Source organism: Copidosoma floridanum, unplaced genomic scaffold, assembly GCF_036245765.1.
Source record: "Copidosoma floridanum isolate Cflo_tuat_1 unplaced genomic scaffold, Cflo_Japanese_pri ptg000014l, whole genome shotgun sequence".
Taxonomy (NCBI): domain Eukaryota; kingdom Metazoa; phylum Arthropoda; class Insecta; order Hymenoptera; family Encyrtidae; genus Copidosoma; species Copidosoma floridanum.
This window is the reverse complement of record NW_028321891.1, coordinates 1212099-1232016: the sequence shown is the minus strand read 5'-3', so window position 1 is coordinate 1232016 and position 19918 is coordinate 1212099. Positions and strand designations below refer to the sequence as shown.

The following is a 19918-nucleotide window of genomic DNA, read 5'->3' as shown; positions in this document are numbered from 1 at the left end:
AGTAATGTGCACTTACAATGTTCGCGATTGCAGTCTCTCTCTCTCTCTCTTCCTCGCACCCGTTGTGTGTGCATAATCCGAAGGAGGAGGTGGGGAGGGTAAGTAGTTGCCACCGGCTATACAGCGCGTGTTAATTGTGAACCGATAAAACTGGTTTGCTTCTTCTCCTTTGGCTTACGCGCGTGCAGTTGTGCTTAATTCTTCGTGATGCACCCCCCCCCCTCGTGACTCCCACCGGCTTGATCGCGCTCACTTTTCGATACTCCACCTTGTTATAATTATTTTTTTGCCTTACTTTAATTGCAAGTGTATCATATAATATATACATGTGTACGCGCAACGAGATTCACGCGTGTTTATCTTACGGAAAAACCGAAATGAGCAATATAATGACGCGCCGATGCGCTCGTTGTTTCGGTATTTTATGTAATTAATGTTAAATTTGCATACGTCGATGGAAGAGCTACGCGACTGCACCTTTTTTTTCATCAAATTTTATGCGGTTCAAAGTTTTTTTTTATAATTTAATACGTTGAATCGGGAGATTTACAATAACTATGATCAATATTTAGACCGTAAGGAAACAATACGAATTTTTCTATATTCGCTACCTCGTGATTTATCGATCAACAGAGCTGTAACTCATCTGAAATTTCGTTCTCGCATTTACAACCTGTAAACAAACAACTCTCAATTTACAAAGATAACAATTTTGAATGTACTCCTTTGAAGCTTTTTCGAGTCGAGGTTACAATGATGACTACCGCACAAATGGTGAGATTTTTGGTTTTTGGTTAAAAACGTTGTGCCATTAAATTTTGAGACGAGACAGCAAGTCAATGGTGACAGTGCATCGCTCGGACGCTCAGTTTATTAGAGAGCTCCGAGTTCCATGCCGCGTGTATCGATGATTAAAATTATCTGGCACCCTTGAAACTGCAATCGGCCGGATAACCCAAAGACTGATTGATTTATCCATTTAAACGAGACGCCAAAACAAAGATGGGCAACGGCCAAGAAAAATAACATCATCTACCGCCAGAGAGACTGCACGGAAGACTCTCGTTTGCCGTGTGTACGACTAATTATATATTCGCTCAAAAGTATCGACTTTTTTTTTTCAAATGACTTCCGTCACAACTCGTCAACAGTAGCTGTACTTTGTTCACCAAGTACTCGTCGTACATTCACAAGACCATGTATTTATTGATATTAATACCTTTTTTTTTTCTCTTATGATTTCCAACGGGCGAGAAACATCAATTATCAGGGATAGAAATGTACTCCACTCCAAAATTATCCAGGTGTACAGGCTACGCGTTCTCTGAATCTACCTTCGAGTTGGTCTTGCTCAATGATGGAAAAACTATCATTATTTGCTCCAAGACTGATGTAATTGTTCCAAGAACGGTGGTAAGGGATAGTTATTATTGAAACTCAGTTCCGCATCTACCTGTACCATCAGAGCTCATACTTACTTGTACGAGTCGAAAGAACTTTGTAATGCACTCCAGCGCGCAGTTTAATCGCAATTTCCACGCAAACAAATAAACATTGAGAAGTTATTAAATAACGGCGTTTCGAGTGGCTGAGAAACCAGGTCTCGCGTATTTTGTCTGTGCGGTGAAGTTGAGTCTTTTGAATGGATGGAACGCCAAACTGGAATGATAATTAGCGCTTCGCGCCGAGAGGGAGAGCAAAACGTCGAACAACTTCGCGGTCTCTTGCGTCAGACGTTCGGCGCGCGTGTTTGTAATTCTCATCTTGTAATTTGATTAAATCCGCGATTCGCTTACTTCGCGAGCCTTGAGCCACTTTGTAATCGCAGCTTCGTGAGATCGACAAAAGTTGAAGGGCAACGCGCGGTTTGTCAAAAAATCAGGCATTTTGGCCATTGTACTCATCCCTTACTTTTTTTTTTTTTTTTTTTTTTTTTTCACATCTTTCGTGCAAGCGAGTGTCCCTCCGTACTTCGTAACCTCACAATATTGCAGCACGAGAAAGGCTAGTACCCGTTGAATCGGAAGGGCACACCCGAGCTCCATCAGTGAGCCAACGTTTTAGCAAGTCTGGCAGCTGCGGTGGGGCAGCTTTGGCTCTGTCGACGCGGATCAAGCCCCGGAGGCGCGAAACTGACTGGCGTGTGGTGCTAATTTTAGGCTGCAGTGGGCCTAACGCGCAAGAAAACCGGAACAATTATGAGCCGTGCAAAGAAAGAAGAAAAATAATACATATGTATATATACGCTGCTGCAGACTTTGGGTGACTGCTCTATACAGCTATATATATATATATTTATATGTACCAGTGAGTAAGGTGTAGATTTTTGTTTTCTGAGCCTGTGCCATACGACCACGATGACGCTGAAACATTCTTACTTCTTTTTTGGAGATGAGGTCCGGTTATGTGTTGTTTGTCAAGTTAAAAAAAAAATAAATAAATAAATACAAGTCAAGATCGCTGTTGTTCATTGAGTTTTATGGTGATGGAAATGGTTTGCTCGGAGCAGTATACTTGAGAAGGACATACAGGTAAAAATTTTTTATTTCATAGTGTTCAGGTTAAGAAGAAAAACAGACCTGCAAATTGATTGGCATGGACCTTTCTGGGATTATTATTCGCTGCTATTTTAACCCGAACACCTCGTTAACATTTTTGACGTGTGTGAAAAATCTGAATTGCTGTAAAACGAGGTGGAAAATAAAATGTTTCATCCTTAATTACTAAATCTGGTTGAGAAGATACTTAAATATAAAGGATTACATATTATTCACTATACATTACGTATACTGACAAACGGATGTACACCACATTACACGCGCACGTACGTACAACATACAGACGGTTGAACAAATTCTTTTACTCATGATATTGTTCAATCTTTGAATGATAAAATTAAATTTAAATTGGTTTTAAAAGTATTTTATTGTTATTTGCTGAGAGACATTTTACAAAAAACGTTTTTGAATTTTTTCTCTAATAATTTAATTACTACATTAAATAGTTGATACCCAACCATAATTTTTTAGATTTATTTGAATATGAAAATTCATTTTTTGAAAAGATAAAACAGAAATTTTAAATGATAATGTTAAATAAAATTTATCATTCCGAAAAAGTAAATATAATCCAAGCAATGTCGGTAATTTGGAAAAATTGAATAAAGTACACATTATAATAGTATTAAGAAAGATTATGACTCTAAAATATGCAATTTTTATAAAGTATTTTTTAAATTTCATATAAAATTGAAACCCATTTTTTTTCTACACATGACTAGCAACAAGTTGTAAACTATTCTTCTATAATATTATAAAACGGGACAGTCTTAATGAAAACTTCTTATCTGGTTTTTTGTAATTTCAAAGTTTGATGATTCCTCTGCAATTCATTCTAGTAACGATAACATTTTCGTATGGATCGTTCATCGTAAATTATTTTACAGCTCGTATTTACTATGTACGAGCTCTAGGGATCGTTATTTTTTTCGTAATCGAATCTCGGTTATCAACTAGCTGGAAGGTCTCTTTCTTTTTCTCTGCTCTCCCAACACCTATCATAAAAATTATTGAGCTGAAAATTTTTCCGTCATCATGTATCAGGGAAAAAATATGTAAACACAAATATGATTTACAATGGATATAAAAGGCCATGAAAGGTAATATAATGTACAATAAATAAGCTATAGGACTGTAAGTTATAATTAAAAATAACTTTTTTGATTTATGAATAAAAACATTTGACAAAAGTAAAAAATTTCTTACGTGCCAAGAATTCTCATGATTTTTCATTAGTTAACATCTTGTTATAAGCCCATAAATTGTATGAATTACAAAAGCAATCCCACAAAAAGCTAATAATTTCTTAAAATTACAAAAATTTTCGAGATGCATGACACATTATCAGAATTAAGATTTTGTTGTCAAGAAGCAAAACTCATTTAATAGCATGAAAGCGCTTCAAAAACATGTGATATATTTTATTTGTGCTACGTTAAAAAATATATTCCTATATTATTGGAATAAAATATGAAAATTGTTCATTAAGCTTTTCCATCATGAGAGACTTGTAGCAAGAAATTTCATAGAACTAATAATTAACATTTTTTAGATAATCCAAACAATTATGAAATATAAAAAATATTTCGAGTACACATAATATTGTTTATTTAAAATTTATTTAATGAAACTTGTTTCTCTAATTTTTGCTTACTTTTATTTTTTGTAATACTTAAAATATTAATAAAAATATTATTACAAATAATCTTTGCATGCGATTGAAAAATAATTCAGTTGGAGACACGTGCAGTTTTAACAGAATTTTTTTTACAAACATAACAATGTGCCCAAAACAATTCATTTAATCAGTCAGGACACAAAGATTAAATACTCATATCCAATAAAATGTATTTTTATCGTACAAGCACAACATTTTTTAATTTTTTGCATATTAAACGTCGTAGGATCATAGTAATCTTAGTTAATCAATTTCACAATTTATAAGAATTAAATAAATATAATGTAATGAATTGTTGTAATAAATTTTACAGATAAAGAAAAATATTTAATAATTACCTATAGGTTTGCAGTTAAGCAATAAAACTCAATTATAAGGTGTTATCATTGTAAAATTTTACCATAAAAATTAATGAACAAGCTTCGCTCTAGATTAGGAATCGTTTAATTTAATGCATTACTTGTAAAATAACAGAAGGATAATTTTTTATGTGTGAAGAAAAATGTGTCATTATTTTTAAGTCCTGAGAAAAGTTGCACAACGTAGATGGAATTTTGAACTAAACGTTTGTTGGTAAATGTTATTCAACATCCCAAGTGTGTCAAATAAGCTGAGAAATCAAATGTTTATAAATGTTTTGGTATATTTAACAGGTTGTAAATTTGTTTTAATCGTTATTTTAAGAACATACATTTAAACATGCATTTTACATTAAATATCTGCAAACTCCCTTCACTTGCTCCTTTGTCATCTAATAATATATTACTTCACATTAAAGTTGAATATTATTATTGCCCATTATTCCTTAACAAAATTTCATACTTATCCACTGTTTCCCTGACTAGAGCCTAACATGACTTTCTTTTATCATTTTTTTTTATTTATTTTTTTATTTTTTTTTAATTAATTAATTATCATTTTCAAGCGACTTTACAAAAAACTTTTTTTTTTTGCAACTCACATTTCAACTGATAAAGTGTTATCTTCAATGAAATATTGTACGAAAAAAAAAAACGATAATCGCAATGTTACTTCAAGCAACCTCGTCGAAAGTAAGTACAACACAGATGTGAATAATACGTAACAATTCTGTACAACAGTGCTACTCTTTCAGATTATAAGTTGATAAAAAATAATTAAAATATCTCTTTCATTCGACATCACGCACAGATAAGTGGATAAGTCGGCAAAATAATCAAGAGAGCGCGAGAATACAGCCAAAAGTGTATTCTGTATTTACTCGATTATTTATCAATTTGACCAAACGTTAAAAAGCAAACGTTCCTTAACTCAACAGTTTTTCATTTGCGTCAAAAGCGCTAATTGAGCAGGACAATCGAAAATAAAAGCGTGATAAAAATACCAAAATAAGCTTATAAAATTTTTAGCAGCTCTTACGCTATAACTCGATGTATAAATAAGTTAAAGATATTTTCTAAACTTACAAGTATTTAAGATCAGTTTTTGTAACATTTTGTTTACTATAAGCGTACAAATAATATACCCACATCACGTTAGTGATTACATGAAAAATGGCCTTGAATCGTTTGAAAATTTATAAATTTTAGTGACCATGAAATTATAATTACTTACGTAGTTTTCATACAACTTCGTTTAAAAAGCATTATTAGCATAAAAGCTCCAGTTATCCACTTATGAGTAATCTTATCGTTACTTGAAAAAAAAAAAAAAAAAAAAAAAAAAAAAAAAAATATACATATACGTATAAAACTATAATGAATACATTATACATTCGTGTTTGAAAAATACGTATATATGCGATATTTTCGATATGGCAAATACGTCATTTTGGCTTTATCTGTTAGTTTCGAAGTAAGCTCTTTAGCCGTGACTGGCGAATCGAAACAAAGTTTGGCCAGGTGACGATTAATGCTCCTTTATTTGATAATTAAAAGTTTGAGCAGTCAAACGGGCAGAATAAGTAAATGTTAATAATTGTTTCAATTTATTGGTCGCTCGTTGTGTTACTCAAATCACCGCGATCAGAAGGGCGCTTGCAGATAATCGTACCGATCAAGACAGATAAGATAAAACATCTTGTTCTCCATTGTTTTGATTCTTCAGTTTTTAAAATAAATCACGAAAGACCGGAAAATTCGAGTAGAGCAAAAATATGTGCGTCAAATCCTTGGTCACGTTCATACGCGTAAAAACAACGGTCACTGCGAATAAATCATCGCTCCCGACTTGTTAACTACGTAATTAACTTTTGCGTGAATCAATGCCAGTCGAGCGAAAACGAATTCAATCCAGCTGTGCAAACACGAGTCGAAAAAAATGCACGTAGACATCCACTACAGGCGAATCCGTTCGGGGAGTCTCTTATGCTGGGTCCCCATCGGGGCCACGTAAAAACTACACCGATCAGTAGCAAACACGTCGTGCAAATGGTACGATAATGGGCGAGAATACCACCTGCTCGTCCATTATGTTATTTTCCTGGATGTGCCATTGGCAAGTATACAAACTAGATACCAAAGCGTGGACGATCGGATGAAAAAAGGGAGGTGGGGTGGATGAGCGATCTCTCACCTTCAAAACAAGCCGATCATGACCGATTCCTCCTTTTCCGTCCGGATGAAAGCGCGCGGTTGAGCGAAAGACCAACAGTTGGACGGGGCACGTCTCGTGTCAGCACGGGTATATTCCACAGCTGGAGGCATGAAAACCACTGCGGCGCGATCGATCGGTTGCCGTGGTTTGTTACTGCTACGGTAGCTCTTTGCCCGTGTGCATCGTCAAAAGAGTTTTCTCAAGAGTCAGACGGACGGGCAGATAGGCAGAGTTAACTCGTCTCGAAAGCAACAAACTACTCTGCATACATTGTTATGCACATATACGATGTACGGACAAATACTCTTGCATCGGTGTAGGTATATATGTTAAGTATCATACTTGGCGATATCGGCGTGCGCGCGTGCAGCTCATAGCCGGGACTCGCGTCAAGTCCGCGCGCATGCGCCCGGTATGATTCTCATCGTTTCGTTGCTCTCCTTCGCGATCTGTTTTCTCTGCTGCGCTGCTCGTAAGATGCTTCATCTGATGCTCTCTCGAGGCAAGTGTGTATAAGTATATATATGAAATGATAATCCGGCAAAACGGGGGAAAAGCGACGGACGGACGGACGGCAGTGACGACACAGTCACGGTAGCTGCAGTCGTTGTGGGGCACTAATAACACAACACATCCTCGTCATCGGCATAAGGCTGCTATTACGGCAACCGGTCGCTCGGGGAAAAAAACCGGTTCGCACAAAAACACTTGCTTCCTTTCGCACAACTGCAGCACAGACCGGCACCGCAACGCGCGTGTTCGCATTCTATATACCAAAACTGCCGATCCACTGCAAACTGTATTATGTATATATGTTGTACCGTGCACTTATATTTATATGTATACAGCTGCACTGGCGGGGACCGTACAGCTTACGATCGGTATCGCGTATTTACCGATCTCACCGGTCCCAGACGATTTTACGCTCCGAGGCGGGAAAAGCTCTCATCTCCGAGCTTGCAAGCAGCCGATCAATGTTGCACCACACTGTTGTACACGAGCTCAATCGGCGCGATCGTATCGTTATGATGATGTAACAGCGTAGCTCGGTCGGTACTTTGCGATCGCGCACGATTTTGAGTGCAGTTTATGTACGTGTATATAATATACGTATGTGCACAGCCAATAAAATGCATGCACTTGTATGTGCTGTTACGGGTGTACCGATCGCGGTGACCGCTCGGCCAGTACTAAAGTGCGCCGTGACTGATTAAAGTAGTCTCGCTCTTCTTGGGGCCTCTGTTGCGACGTTTGTGTGTGCACGGTTTGCTCGTACGACTCTGCGCGAGTGTGCATGATTCGTATATGCGAGAGCCAGAACGGCGGGGACGATGGAGAATTACGCGAAATAAGTGAAAATAAGCCCGTGCACGTGTATAAGTACGTGTACACAAGGGAGCCTCTCGTCGCTATATGTGGCTCTCGTCAGGCGACCGGCTGTTGGTAGCGATGCCGATTAGCTCGAGCCGCTGACTGCATGGACGGATATATATTATGCGCGTGTAGCAGCGGCAGCAGCGCATACAGCAGCGCTGTCGCGTTGTCTTCGCAGTAAGGACGGTCAAGGACGGCTGGTGACCAGAGGAGGGAGGGAGCGCGCGAGAAGTTGCTCTGATAAAGAAACAAAAAGTTCATACCTACTCTCGACTATCGCTCGGCTGCATCTGCTTTTTCTTCTCGCTTATCTTGCATAGTGTTGGTGTTTTTTGGGTTTCTCCCGCGATTTATGCTCAAACTTTATTTCGCTTGGTTTGACGAACCGATTTTTTGCCAAACGATTTCGGTGTTTTCTAAGTTATCCTATACTGTGGTTAAATAATTTATTTAATAAGTTTATGTTGTATATCGTGGGAGCTCGAGTCGAATCGTTAATGTATTAATTTTTTTACCGATTTATTTGCCTCTCTGGCAGAGTACGATTCTAAAAAAAAAAAAAAAAAAAAAAAAATCAAAGCACAAGCTGACACTGCAACCTTATACCATTCACAATGCATGCAAATCATACGAAGCGATGCTGTCGCGCGTGCGGAGAGACACGTTCGTCGCATGAGATTGGAAAATTCGAATATTTTTGCATATTTCCTCTCTTGGTTGTTAAACTTACAATCTCGAAATACTTTTTTTCTTTGTCCCGGTTACATAAAAAAAAAACACAAAAAAAAAAAAACAATTAATGTACTCCAGTCCCGTAGCGAGTTCAGCTTTTTATTTGATGGGTTTGTTTTTTGTTCAAAATATTTTTTCATTTTTGAGGACAATTGTGTGCGCATCGTTAAGTCCCATACACAATTGTTTAGAAAACGTGATATCAATAAATGTACTCCAAGACATTATTCAATGAGTATCGCTTAAAGTATTTCGAGAACTCGAACGAATATGCATTAACGACAACTATACTTGGACCGGCTGGAAAATAAAATATCGATAAAATTATCTAGATGAATTGAAAAAAAACAACAAAAAAACGGTAATACAATTTCAAACCGAACAGTGAGATGTCTTGAAATTAAGTTGCCATAGAGTAGTACTAGAGTTCTTCCTGGCGTGCAATCACGTACCGCCAATAATTGGCCATTGAAGGAAAAGTTGGCCAATCTAAGCGGTATACAACGCGTGCGATCAAAGTAAGCGTTAGGTCTTGATAGGCGACTCATGCTGGCTTATTATCCACGTACTTATAAAGTCCTCCCGAAACGGGTCTTCGTGCATAGAAAAAAGAGAGAGAGAGAAAGTAAAAAATCCCGAACGAAACGCGTTTGTTGACCGTTGGCGTGTAGTTCGGTGGATTGACCCGATTGCGCAATACCTCGCATATGAACGATCTCCAAGATTAATATGGTATACCTACATGTATTGCGGTAGCAAGTACACTGATAAGCTATTGAGTACCACCGGTGGTAAGAAGAAGTAGGTAAGCAGTAGTGATGCGCTGGTTGAGATAACGCTGCCGCGAAACACTCGCTCGCCATACTGACCCTGGGGTACAAAAATACATCCACGTAATAATACCACGAGGAGCGACTATATACGCAGAAAAACACGCTCTATACGTACGTTTTTCACTTTTTATACTTTGTGTGTTTCATGAAACATTTTTTGCCTCTTTCAAAGAATCCGTGGTATGGGTTGCTCAACTTATCCCAGCAAACTCTTGCAAAAGGAGTGCAGAGTGATGAGCCGTACGATAGAAATCCAAATCACGATTAAAAAATGTGATTCCCCTGAACTCGTGTCCATCGTTGTTATGTAGTTACAGTTTCAAAGAATCATGCTTAGGTGAAAAGATCTCGTTTACTTCAGATTCGTTTGCTAATCGACTATTATTTCTTTGGATAAAATTGAGTCCATCATTGTTTAATAATTTTGCATGATTTACGTAAATGAGGCGAAATGGAAGTGAACAAGCCTGCAAGCACTACAGCCTTACACTTACTTTGTACTAAGATGTATTTACGAGTAAATTTTTTTATTTCTATTCAAGATGGTTGTGTCTTAGTCTTCTTGCGTTTGAAAACATACTTTTTTGAAAAAAAATTACTCACTTTTGTTGTACAATAATTTTTTATTTCGACAGAATAATAAATTCATGCATGAAGTAATTTAAATAAGAAGTAATTTGAATTCTTATAAACATTTGAAAAAAAAAGTATTGCAATAAAGAAGTTACGTAAAGAAACCATGTGCAAGATACAAACTTTCATCCGATGAGTTAGTAAAAAAAAAAATTTATTTTGTGGGACTCCGAATTGAAGTTTTGTGCAGAATTTCTCATGTGTACATTAAGGTAGTTATGAGAAAAAGTTACAAAGTTGTTTAAACAATATTCCACTTTAGTTGGATGTTACACAATTGTCATGATTGTAATCTAGATTAACATGACATTCATGAATTCTCTACTAAAGAATTTTTTTATGCATTGTATTTTAATTTTAAAAAAATTTATTATTTTTTCAAAAAGATTCAAACTTAAAATTTCTTAAAATATAAATTGTAAAAATTAAAACAACACTTTCAGTTTTTGCAGAAGTCTCAACTTTTTTTTTCATTTTAGACAGTCAATTATTATATAACGAATTGAAAAATAAAACAAACTTTGCTTTAAAAAAATTGAGTATTGTATTACGAATATTAATTACAGAAAATATTATTTTCCACGCACATCCTACATCGATTAGCAAATCATCAGGAAATAATCTGAAAAAATTGAAATTTATCCCACAATTATTAAAATAACATACATCATGACTACAATATAGTTACATGACATCCGAGCGTTTTTTAACGTACGTATGATGAATTTATTAAATTATTGATTCGAAGGTAAGGGGAAAAGTTGTGGTAATTAATTGTGCTTATAAAGAAGACATCAGGAAATAGTAAAACATTAACGAACGACTGTTGACTAAATAAGAAAATTTTGAAATTTTGTTTTTTATTTATAGATTAAAATACATAAAAGAGAGTTTTTAGAATAATTAAAAAAAATATAGTCTGGTACAAGTATTTGTTTCAATATGTCGCAAGATGTTTAAGATGCATTACAAAAATATTTTAATTATATGTCCTTTTGGTTAAAAAAAATTCTTCAATCCACGAACGCCTTACAATGTTAAAATATCCAACAAGCGAACGGTTGGTAATAGCTACTAGTGTGAAATAAAAAAGAAAAAACACTTTTTCTTCAAATAATAACAAAAAAATTAAATAATATTTTGGTCTCCTGTCTGTTGTCATACAACGTAAACGAAAACAGCTAAGTATTGAAACAAAAGCTTTTGGTGACACCTTTATGCTTTTATTATGCGACTATCCGGAGAATAGGTACAAAATTGTCTAACGTGCGCGAAACAATGTGTCGATTGGCATCAGGACTCACTTAAGCCACAGGATTCCATGATTTTTTTTTCTATTTTCCATTATCTACGTAAAAAAAAAAAAAAAAAAAAAAGGAACAAAAAAAAAGACCAGCCACTCGCGTGCGCACGTTTCCCGCGATTGAGCTTCCTCCTCAGCGTTATTATTACGCTCGATCACACGATTGTATTTTTACACCTTTGGTGTGGTAACAACAATAACAATATTATTACAGGACAGCTTGCGTCTTTGGAGCCATTAAATTAAAACTCGTCGATTACACCTCCACTGACGTCGTGCCGTGGGTTGGTTTTCCTGCTCCAACGGCGTCTAATTATTATTACCGATCGGTAGACACACATCTGAAAAAGAGAGATGCACAAGGCGCCCGTGTACACACGCCGAGCAGCTATGGCCTAATTTTTTTTTTTTTTTTCCCTTTTATCCTGTGAATGTTTCGACGGTCGATCGGTAGGAGCTGAAGAGCAGTCCGAGAACACCGCAGCGGACCAGCAGCCACGCCAGCATCGCTCCCAGCCATATCTTGAAAAATCTGTCGATCAAGTGCATTCTGAAACAGACAAAATGCACATTAGGTGTACGAATATCGGCCAAATACGCAAATCGAGAGCTGCTTCAGGTTTCATGGATACGCGATATTATGGTCTTTTGGTATTTTCTCGATGTTAGAATGGAAATGTCTGATGTAAATTGCGCAATACACCACGTTCCAACGAATCGATTTACCAAGTTTATGTGTATGTGTGTGCACGTATACGTCACAAGAGGAGCCCAATATCGTGTGCAAGATCGCAGCGTTTACGTGAAACGATGTACTCGACGATTCGATTGACGCGCTCGTGACGCGATCGAATTAACATAAACGGGATACGCGAAGGAAAATTCTAAAATTACCGGGTTATCACTCGATCACGGAACGAAAAGCGCTCGCGATCGATAAATCGGTCCCCTCCGCGTATATATAATATATCCCAGTTACCTTCCAAGGATTTCACGTTCGTGTATTTATAATATGCATCCTGGCGAGACTCCCTCGGACTAACAAACAAGTACATCGGCCGCGCATTTTTGAAAGATCGGCGAGTTTTTTTCCTCCATCTCTACTCTACTCCGAGATTATCGTTTCGATCATCGCTTATGCTCGAGAGAAAACTCGCGAGCGCTAATTTATGTACAATCGACTATCGGTGCCATTCTCAGCCTTGGATGTTCCAGTTGCTGAGCGCGGAAATCGGCAACTTATGGCGAACGGTGGGTATTCTCCAGCATCCGTTTCCCTACAGGAAAAACAAATGCGATCGAAAAAATGGGGGGAAAAAACATTGTGTTACTGCAAAACTTGAGCATTTTAGAAGCGTGTGTACCGCGCTTTGAAGGCAGGCACGGGCTATGAAAGTAGTTTTAACGACAGCTGTACGCGCACTCGAGGCACGTATCGTCCGTTTCGATGAATCGCGTACACCCTGTTTTTTTTTCTTCGCGCAAAGAGATAACACTGGAAAGGCTCGAGCCAAGAGCTCCGTAGGCTAATTCATTTGTCTCTCTCGCTACTCTCGTTGGCCAAAGTTTTGCTTTTTTTCGAATCAAGGCACGCGGGAAATGCTTGCTGCCAAACGATGTGTCTATAAGGCGCGTGTGCGCTTCACTGCTTTGTAAGTATACATGGCAGGTTGAACTCGAAATGTTCCGTTCGACTGTGAGAAAGGAGTGATTTCAGTGCGTTACAGTGGAAAGTCGAGGTGAGGACCGACAAAAAAAAAATAATAATAAATAAAATAAAGTAACAGAGAGGAGGAGGAAGAAAAAAAAAAAAAAGTATGTTTGCATGAAATCAGAACGGGCGGCGCTGCTCATTAAAAAGCGCACTAGCGGGTAAATAGAGGCAACCATTACAGCTGCAGTGATTATTCTCTTCAGCTGGAACGCGCTCGCGTGCGATGATGACTAACGAGGCCGGAGTCGGAAATGCGGGTCTCTCGAGTTTTGCAACCCTGTGTATGTGTCGTGAGGCTGCGCGCAGTGGGCGATGAAACAATGTATATAGTATATATTTGCACTTGACAGAGCAAATGAGCGTCTGTTCACTGTACCTCTCGCGGACGGACCCCCCGTATCGGGTGCTCATTTCACAGGCGCTATTTTAATTACGATGATCAGCGTGATATTTTTTTATGGGAGAAATTAAACTATATAAAACTATACGCGACAAAACGATACAGTTGAACTTAGTAACGAAGTATGTACATATATGTTGAAATAAGCTCTGCTCGTTTTTTATCGCTCACTCTCCTAACGGGATGGGTTAAAATACGGAGGGAGGAATAAAGAAGAACAGCCTAGCTTGGATGACACAAAGCTATGATGCCAAATGACAAGCACGAGTGATTGACTAATCTTGTTCTTTTTTTTTTTTTTTTTTTTTTTCATCATCATCATGAAATTAGCCAAAGTGGCGTAGAAACCACCCCTATCTTTGTTCCCCCCCAGTAATTAGATATATCCTTCGCGAGTAAATCATCCCATGCTGATTGGCTCGGCCCTCCCTGACCCTATCGTCCTGTAGTAGACAAGAGGTGCACTGGAATTAGTTTTTTTTTTTTTTTTTTTTTTTTTTTTTCTCTCTATATACCCCTAACTTATCCGTACATTAGCCCATCAGGGTTGACCCAACAGTAAAGTCCAGAGGGAGAAAACCTGTCTCGATGCATTGCGCACGGCCTACCCGAGTAGTCGAGTGTGAAAAAGAAAATAAAAAAAAATCGTAATCGACAATTGGTGTTGTAGTCAAGGCTTTTGGGGGAGGAGGGAGTCAGCAGCACCGACGAGACACCCTGGCAGCGGCCAATTGTACAATCAACGAGAAACATTGAGCAATCACAGGGACTCTGGCAGAGGACACTCTCCGCTCGGTTGTCGCGTGCCGTGTGGAGCTACCGTCCCCCCCCGTCTTATGTCTCTCTTTACGAGCGAGAGCGAGCGCAAAGGCCAGAATAAGGTGGAAGGGAGCAGCCGAAGAAAGAGGAAACGCCGCGACCCAGTTGGGACGATCGATCAAACGCGCGACGACGACGAGTATAATACGCGGGTACGACAAAGGAAACTCCCCCTGTAATGCTGCCTTGACAGTTGTCCTGCGCCGCGCGCTCACTAACCTACCCCGTGTACACCGCGCGCGGCAGTGCTCTCTCCCTTTTCAAGGTACGGCTGATCGGTGTTTATTGCCGGATTACCGTCGGATGTCTATAATATACTGTGGAGTTCGCCTTTGTCCAAAAGGATGTATGGATCGTAAATCGGACATTGGTACTTTAGGTGAGCATCCGTCCCTCTCTCAAGGGCTTTTCAGTTTTTCAAAGGGTTTCATCGATGGACGACTTTTTTTTTGTGTGGGGGATTTTTAAGTTATCCAGTCGCGTGTTTATCGGATGATTTTTTTGTATGTGCAGCATTTAATTGTAAAATTATTTGGCTGTTTCCAAAACTCGAAGCTTCAAAGGTTGCTCGGAATAGCCCAAATACAGACGATATTGACTTTGTTGTTAAAAAAAAAAAAAAAAAAAAAACACTTTCAATTATTTTGAAGGGAATAATTTGGAAGGGGGAAAAAAAATTGTGGGCACGTATCAAGTTTTCGGCACGTAACTTAAGCCCTTTTGCCGCGAATTCCCACTCGGTATGATCATTACAGCCCTCGTATGATTGCAGTACTCCCCGGATCGAGGCATCAAATATCGAATGCACGTACACCTATTTACATGGCACACGTGGGCATACACGCGTATATAAATACAAGATAGGGATGCAGGACGAGAGAGGCTCGAGTTCACCCAGTTGTATCCAGGGCAGCGGGTGTAACGAAGGGAAACGAGGGAAATCAGGTCAGGGGGCTGGTGCGCTATGCTTCCACTTTCCTTCGCCCCCTACGTGTATATACATAGCACACGCCTCTAAACTCGCGCGCGGGAACTCAGCCATTTCCTCCTCTCTCTTATCCGTGCGCGCAAAGTCTCTTTCAAACTCTCCCCTCTGTTGCGGCATTTTCCCGCGTTATACGCAACGAAGAGTCACTCTTTGGCTCAAGGGAAAATATGATACGTATATGCTCATGAAAAAAAAAAAAAAAAAAAAAAAAAATCGAGGGCGCTCGCTATTCTTCCGAAAAGATATCATTTTTCTATTCATTCTCTTTTTTATTCCCCTCGCTAAACTTTACCTATTCAACGAGAGGTTTTACGTGGGGGAACGGAATAATGAAGGCGGTGAAACTAAATATGCCGTGTACGGGATGAATATCGGAGAAAAATGAAAAGACGGTGACTCACCTATTGTAGTGCTTTCTGGCATCGTCCAGTCGGTTCATGTTTTCGTGGAGCAGGTACTTTTTCGCGCCGACGATGCACGTCCTGTCGACACAAAAGAAACTCATTGTATATCAGTAAGGTCTTACTTTTTATTGGAGTATACACTTTGCCATTTGGATCCACGTCAATAATCGTGCCCAATTACTTGTAAACTAATGAGCATGACAATGCAAGACAGTTTCCTCTCGTGATTTCATTAGAATTCGTAGTAGGTGTATGACGCGCTAACTTTGGCCAAAACTGCGGTTCACGAGATTAGATGAGATGAGAATGGATCCTTCGGATCGATTAGACCGAAATTAGTTGGGGAAGTAAAACCACCGATTAATTAACCGCGATACCGAGACCCAAAGCTATGAGAGGTAAACAAATAAAATTTTTAGGGTGCACGAAAAGATAATTATAATTTGTAGATGTAAAAAAAAAAAAAAAAAACAGTCCTCGATACAGATAACGTGAGTGGAAAATCGACCAAAAGATTTAGTCACTAAGCTGTAAAAAAAAACTCACTTGAAGTAGTTGTATATGTCGAAGCTGGCGTACTCAAAGCCAAAGGAGTCGAGGTCGGCAGGTGGAGTGTCGACCAGGAGGTTGTGCATCTTGGCGTTCATGAACTTCCACTCGTTGGTCAGGAAATAGTGCAGCGCGTTGTTCGCCACATACACTTTTCGCTGCAACTTCAGGAGCCTGGAATTCCCACCGATCGATCATACGAACATCGTGACGCATCGATGTAAAAGCAAAAGGATAAATAATCGCTCATACATGGGCTTCCTTCCCGAGACCTTTAAAATCGAGTCGATCATGAGAGCCGGCAGGATGTGCAGCAGCATTGTCAGGATGTAGTAGAGGAATTTGTTGGTCGAGATGGTGATGTTGGGGATCCAAAGGATGCCCTCTAGTGGTATGTCCTTGGTGTGAAGGAGACCCATTTCCACGATCTCGGACATGCTGATGCTCTTGCGATCCGAGGCCGAGCAATTATACACGGCAATGTTTGGATCCTTGGTGATCCTGCGTTTATAAAAATCGGAAGAGTTAAGGGCCATTGTGATGAAGCGATTGAATTGAGTATTGAAAAGAAAAAAAAGAATGAAAATTGATGGGGAACGAGCGCGGTACGTGATAATGCCCCGTTTCCACGCAGCGGTGATCATCGCCTTGATGGCCACGTCCACGGGGATAAAGTCGGCCGTTTTGTGCCCGTCGAGCCAAGTGACCCTGAGGACCCCCTTGCCACCGCCGATCATCAATCCCACGGGCCCGTTGAAGTTGTCCAGCCATCCGCCCAGAGGTTCCAAAATCGCAGAAATCACTGTACCAGAACATATCGAAGCTGACGTTAGATCGTCTCCAGAGAATTTTCATCCCCCGATCGGTTTACCTATCGACGGCCTGAACACGACGATCGGCAGTACACCGGCGTAGTCGGCGACAACCCCCTCGGCCAGTCTCTTCGTGAACGTGTACGTGTTTGGAAAACAATCCAAAATCCTGGAGCACACGAATCAATTTAAATGACACGAAATAAATTCTATTTGGTTGGTAATGATAGTGACATCGCAAAAGGCCTCACTTGGGTGTAAGGATTCTCAGGGTGTGGTCGTCAACCGTCTCGGCTATCCTGATGGCCTTCTTCCAGTCCATCTCGAAGGGGTAGATTTTCTCCTCCACGCAGTACTTGTCCGTGTGGCTGTAGGTGGAGCTCACGTGCACGAGAGCCTAGAAGAGAGCGCATGGACAGAAAGAGAAAAGAAAACACTCGGTATGAGTGGCGTTGTCGGCGCTGCTGTTAATTTGCAGAGGAAAAAAAAAGTGTCACGATGAGTGACTCACCACCAGTTGCTTCATACTCGCGGCGAGGATGCAAACGTCTCTGGTTGACCGGGTGTTCATGAAAATGGCGTTTTTCAGCGGGTCGTCGAACCTTACGCTGGCGGCCACGTGGAAGACGATCGAGACCCTGTCTATGAGGTACTGTCTCTCGATGGGTGGCAAGCCCAGGCCCTCCTCGGTCGTGTCGCCCGTCACGGGGATCAACTTCTCGAAAGCCCTGGGACGGTTCTCGCGCAGCCTATCGAACAACTGCGGGGGCAAGGAATGTACGATTTTGCTCAGAGATGTCTGATGATGCGTTGGTTACGATGGATGGGTGTGGGTGACTTGTCACTCGTAGGAGATGGGGGAGTATTATCGGTTGGGCAGGGCGTGGGGTGAGTGCTGCTTTACCGGCAAGCCCAGCATTTTTTTGAGCCGCTCGTCTATGGACATGTCCTTCTTCGGGCGCATGAGGAGGAAGATTTCTTTAATGTCTGGACAGGACCAGAGTAGCTTTTCGATCAGCACTTTGCCCATGAATCCCGTGCCGCCTGTGACCAAGATGCTCCGGCCAGCGTAAAAGGCCGGTATCGAGGTGGTCGGATCTACTCGATTGAGGCTCATCTGGAGACACGGGAATATTCTGAACGTGACAGCAAGCATATATTTTTTTTTTATGTTTAGAGTGTTATTTTAGATGTCTTAGAACTTTCACTGATATACGTTTTTCTTATTTCACGCGGTAGGAAGAGGAAACAAAATTTTCCAAGCAATTGATTATTTACATGTACCTTGGATTACCATTTTATCGGTACGAATACTCTATTGTATTATTTAACATATATGAATTGCATATGTTTTCTGTGGTGTAAAAAGCCCGTACTGTTTGAATTCTCGATCACATCTTTTTTTTTGTTCGATAAGAGTATGCATTTAAAAGTATGTTACGTTTATAAAAACAAAAAAAAATGTGCCATTTTTACAATCGTTGCATCAAACTTGGTATTGAAAATTTAAACTTGACTTAACAATCACATGGCGCTTACATCACACTTTGGGCTTCTACGCTCGTGCATGTCGTTATGGAGTGATGGTAACTTTTTTTTTTTTTTTTTTCATTACAACAATAGTAGCAACTCAAACATAAATAAATATATTACGAAACAAACATCACGTGGTTTTGATTCTTTAAGAGAATTAAACACGCTGCGATGTATCCATAGTATACAAGACCTTTTTGTATTAATTACTATTTAACTTACCATTTATACAAGTTACGTTCATGTTTTTTGAGACGATATCTGTGATGGGCGGTGGGTCACATTTTATTACACTACCATCAAATTTTTCTTGAAATTTTTGTGTGTTAACCAAAAAATTTTAGTTTTAATATTATTTTTTTGTAAGATTTCTCATCTAATTCAGAAGCCTCAGCTAATTTGCATAAAAATACGAACTTTCAAATCGTAAGTAATACGTTGAGCTAGGCTAACTGCTTACTTCAAATTCCTACCTCAAATTTTATAAAATCTTCCAAAAATTCGAAAGCCTTTTAAAGATCCTTAGTAACAAAAAAAAAAAAAAAAAAAAAAACCAACAACCGATTTTTGTAGTATCGTTAAATGGCCACAGTCATAATACTCACCTTGCACGCTAAAATCACTTAAAAACTGCAATGTGAGAGTAAGGGTGGAAAAAATATCTCTCCAATTACAGCAGGGAAACCACTGTTGGGAAAAAATTGCACTAACGTGTATATGAAAAAAGAAAAGAAGAGAAAAAAAAAAGAGTAGCACAGTTACACAAGACGATAACGATCGCGATGCGTCAACGGCAGCGCGACGAAAACGACTCATAGCGAGGCGAGCTGAAACTTTGGCCGCGACATCGTGGATTTTAGAGGACAGGAAGTGACGCTCGACCGTTTCATACAGGCAGCAACATCAAAGTATAGAAGATAGACCGAAAGAGCCCATCGCCGTCGTCGGTTATACCAGAGTCCGAGCGCGGGGTCAAAAGGTTCATTGATTATTCATCAATACAGCCGGTGCGAG

The 19918-nt window shown here is 39.4% G+C and overlaps 1 protein-coding gene across 1 annotated transcript; it reads right to left on the bottom strand.

The window, feature by feature from the left end:
* Positions 1–11973: 11973 nt before the first annotated feature.
* Positions 11974–19695, bottom strand: LOC106638626 (putative fatty acyl-CoA reductase CG5065). The gene is made up of 10 exons (XM_089591900.1): positions 19510–19695; positions 18276–18488; positions 17883–18131; positions 17623–17768; positions 17431–17540; positions 17169–17361; positions 16812–17060; positions 16557–16733; positions 16008–16088; positions 11974–12235 (listed from the first exon to the last, which is right to left on the bottom strand). The coding sequence occupies exons 2-10, from the start codon at positions 18486–18488 to the stop codon at positions 12106–12108; spliced, it is 1548 nt and encodes a 515-aa protein (XP_089448026.1). The 5' UTR covers positions 19510–19695; the 3' UTR covers positions 11974–12105.
* Positions 19696–19918: the final 223 nt, after the last annotated feature.

Coding starts and splice junctions, on each gene's coding strand:
- LOC106638626 (XM_089591900.1), bottom strand. CDS start 18,488: ATGAGCCTCAATCGAGTAGATCCGACCACCTCGATACCGGCCTTTTAC. Junction 18,132..18,275: donor AAAAAATGCTGGGCTTGCCG/GTAAAGCAGCAC, acceptor TTGCCCCCGCAG/TTGTTCGATAGGCTGCGCGA. Junction 17,362..17,430: donor CGTGTTCAGGCCGTCGATAG/GTAAACCGATCG, acceptor GTTCTGGTACAG/TGATTTCTGCGATTTTGGAA.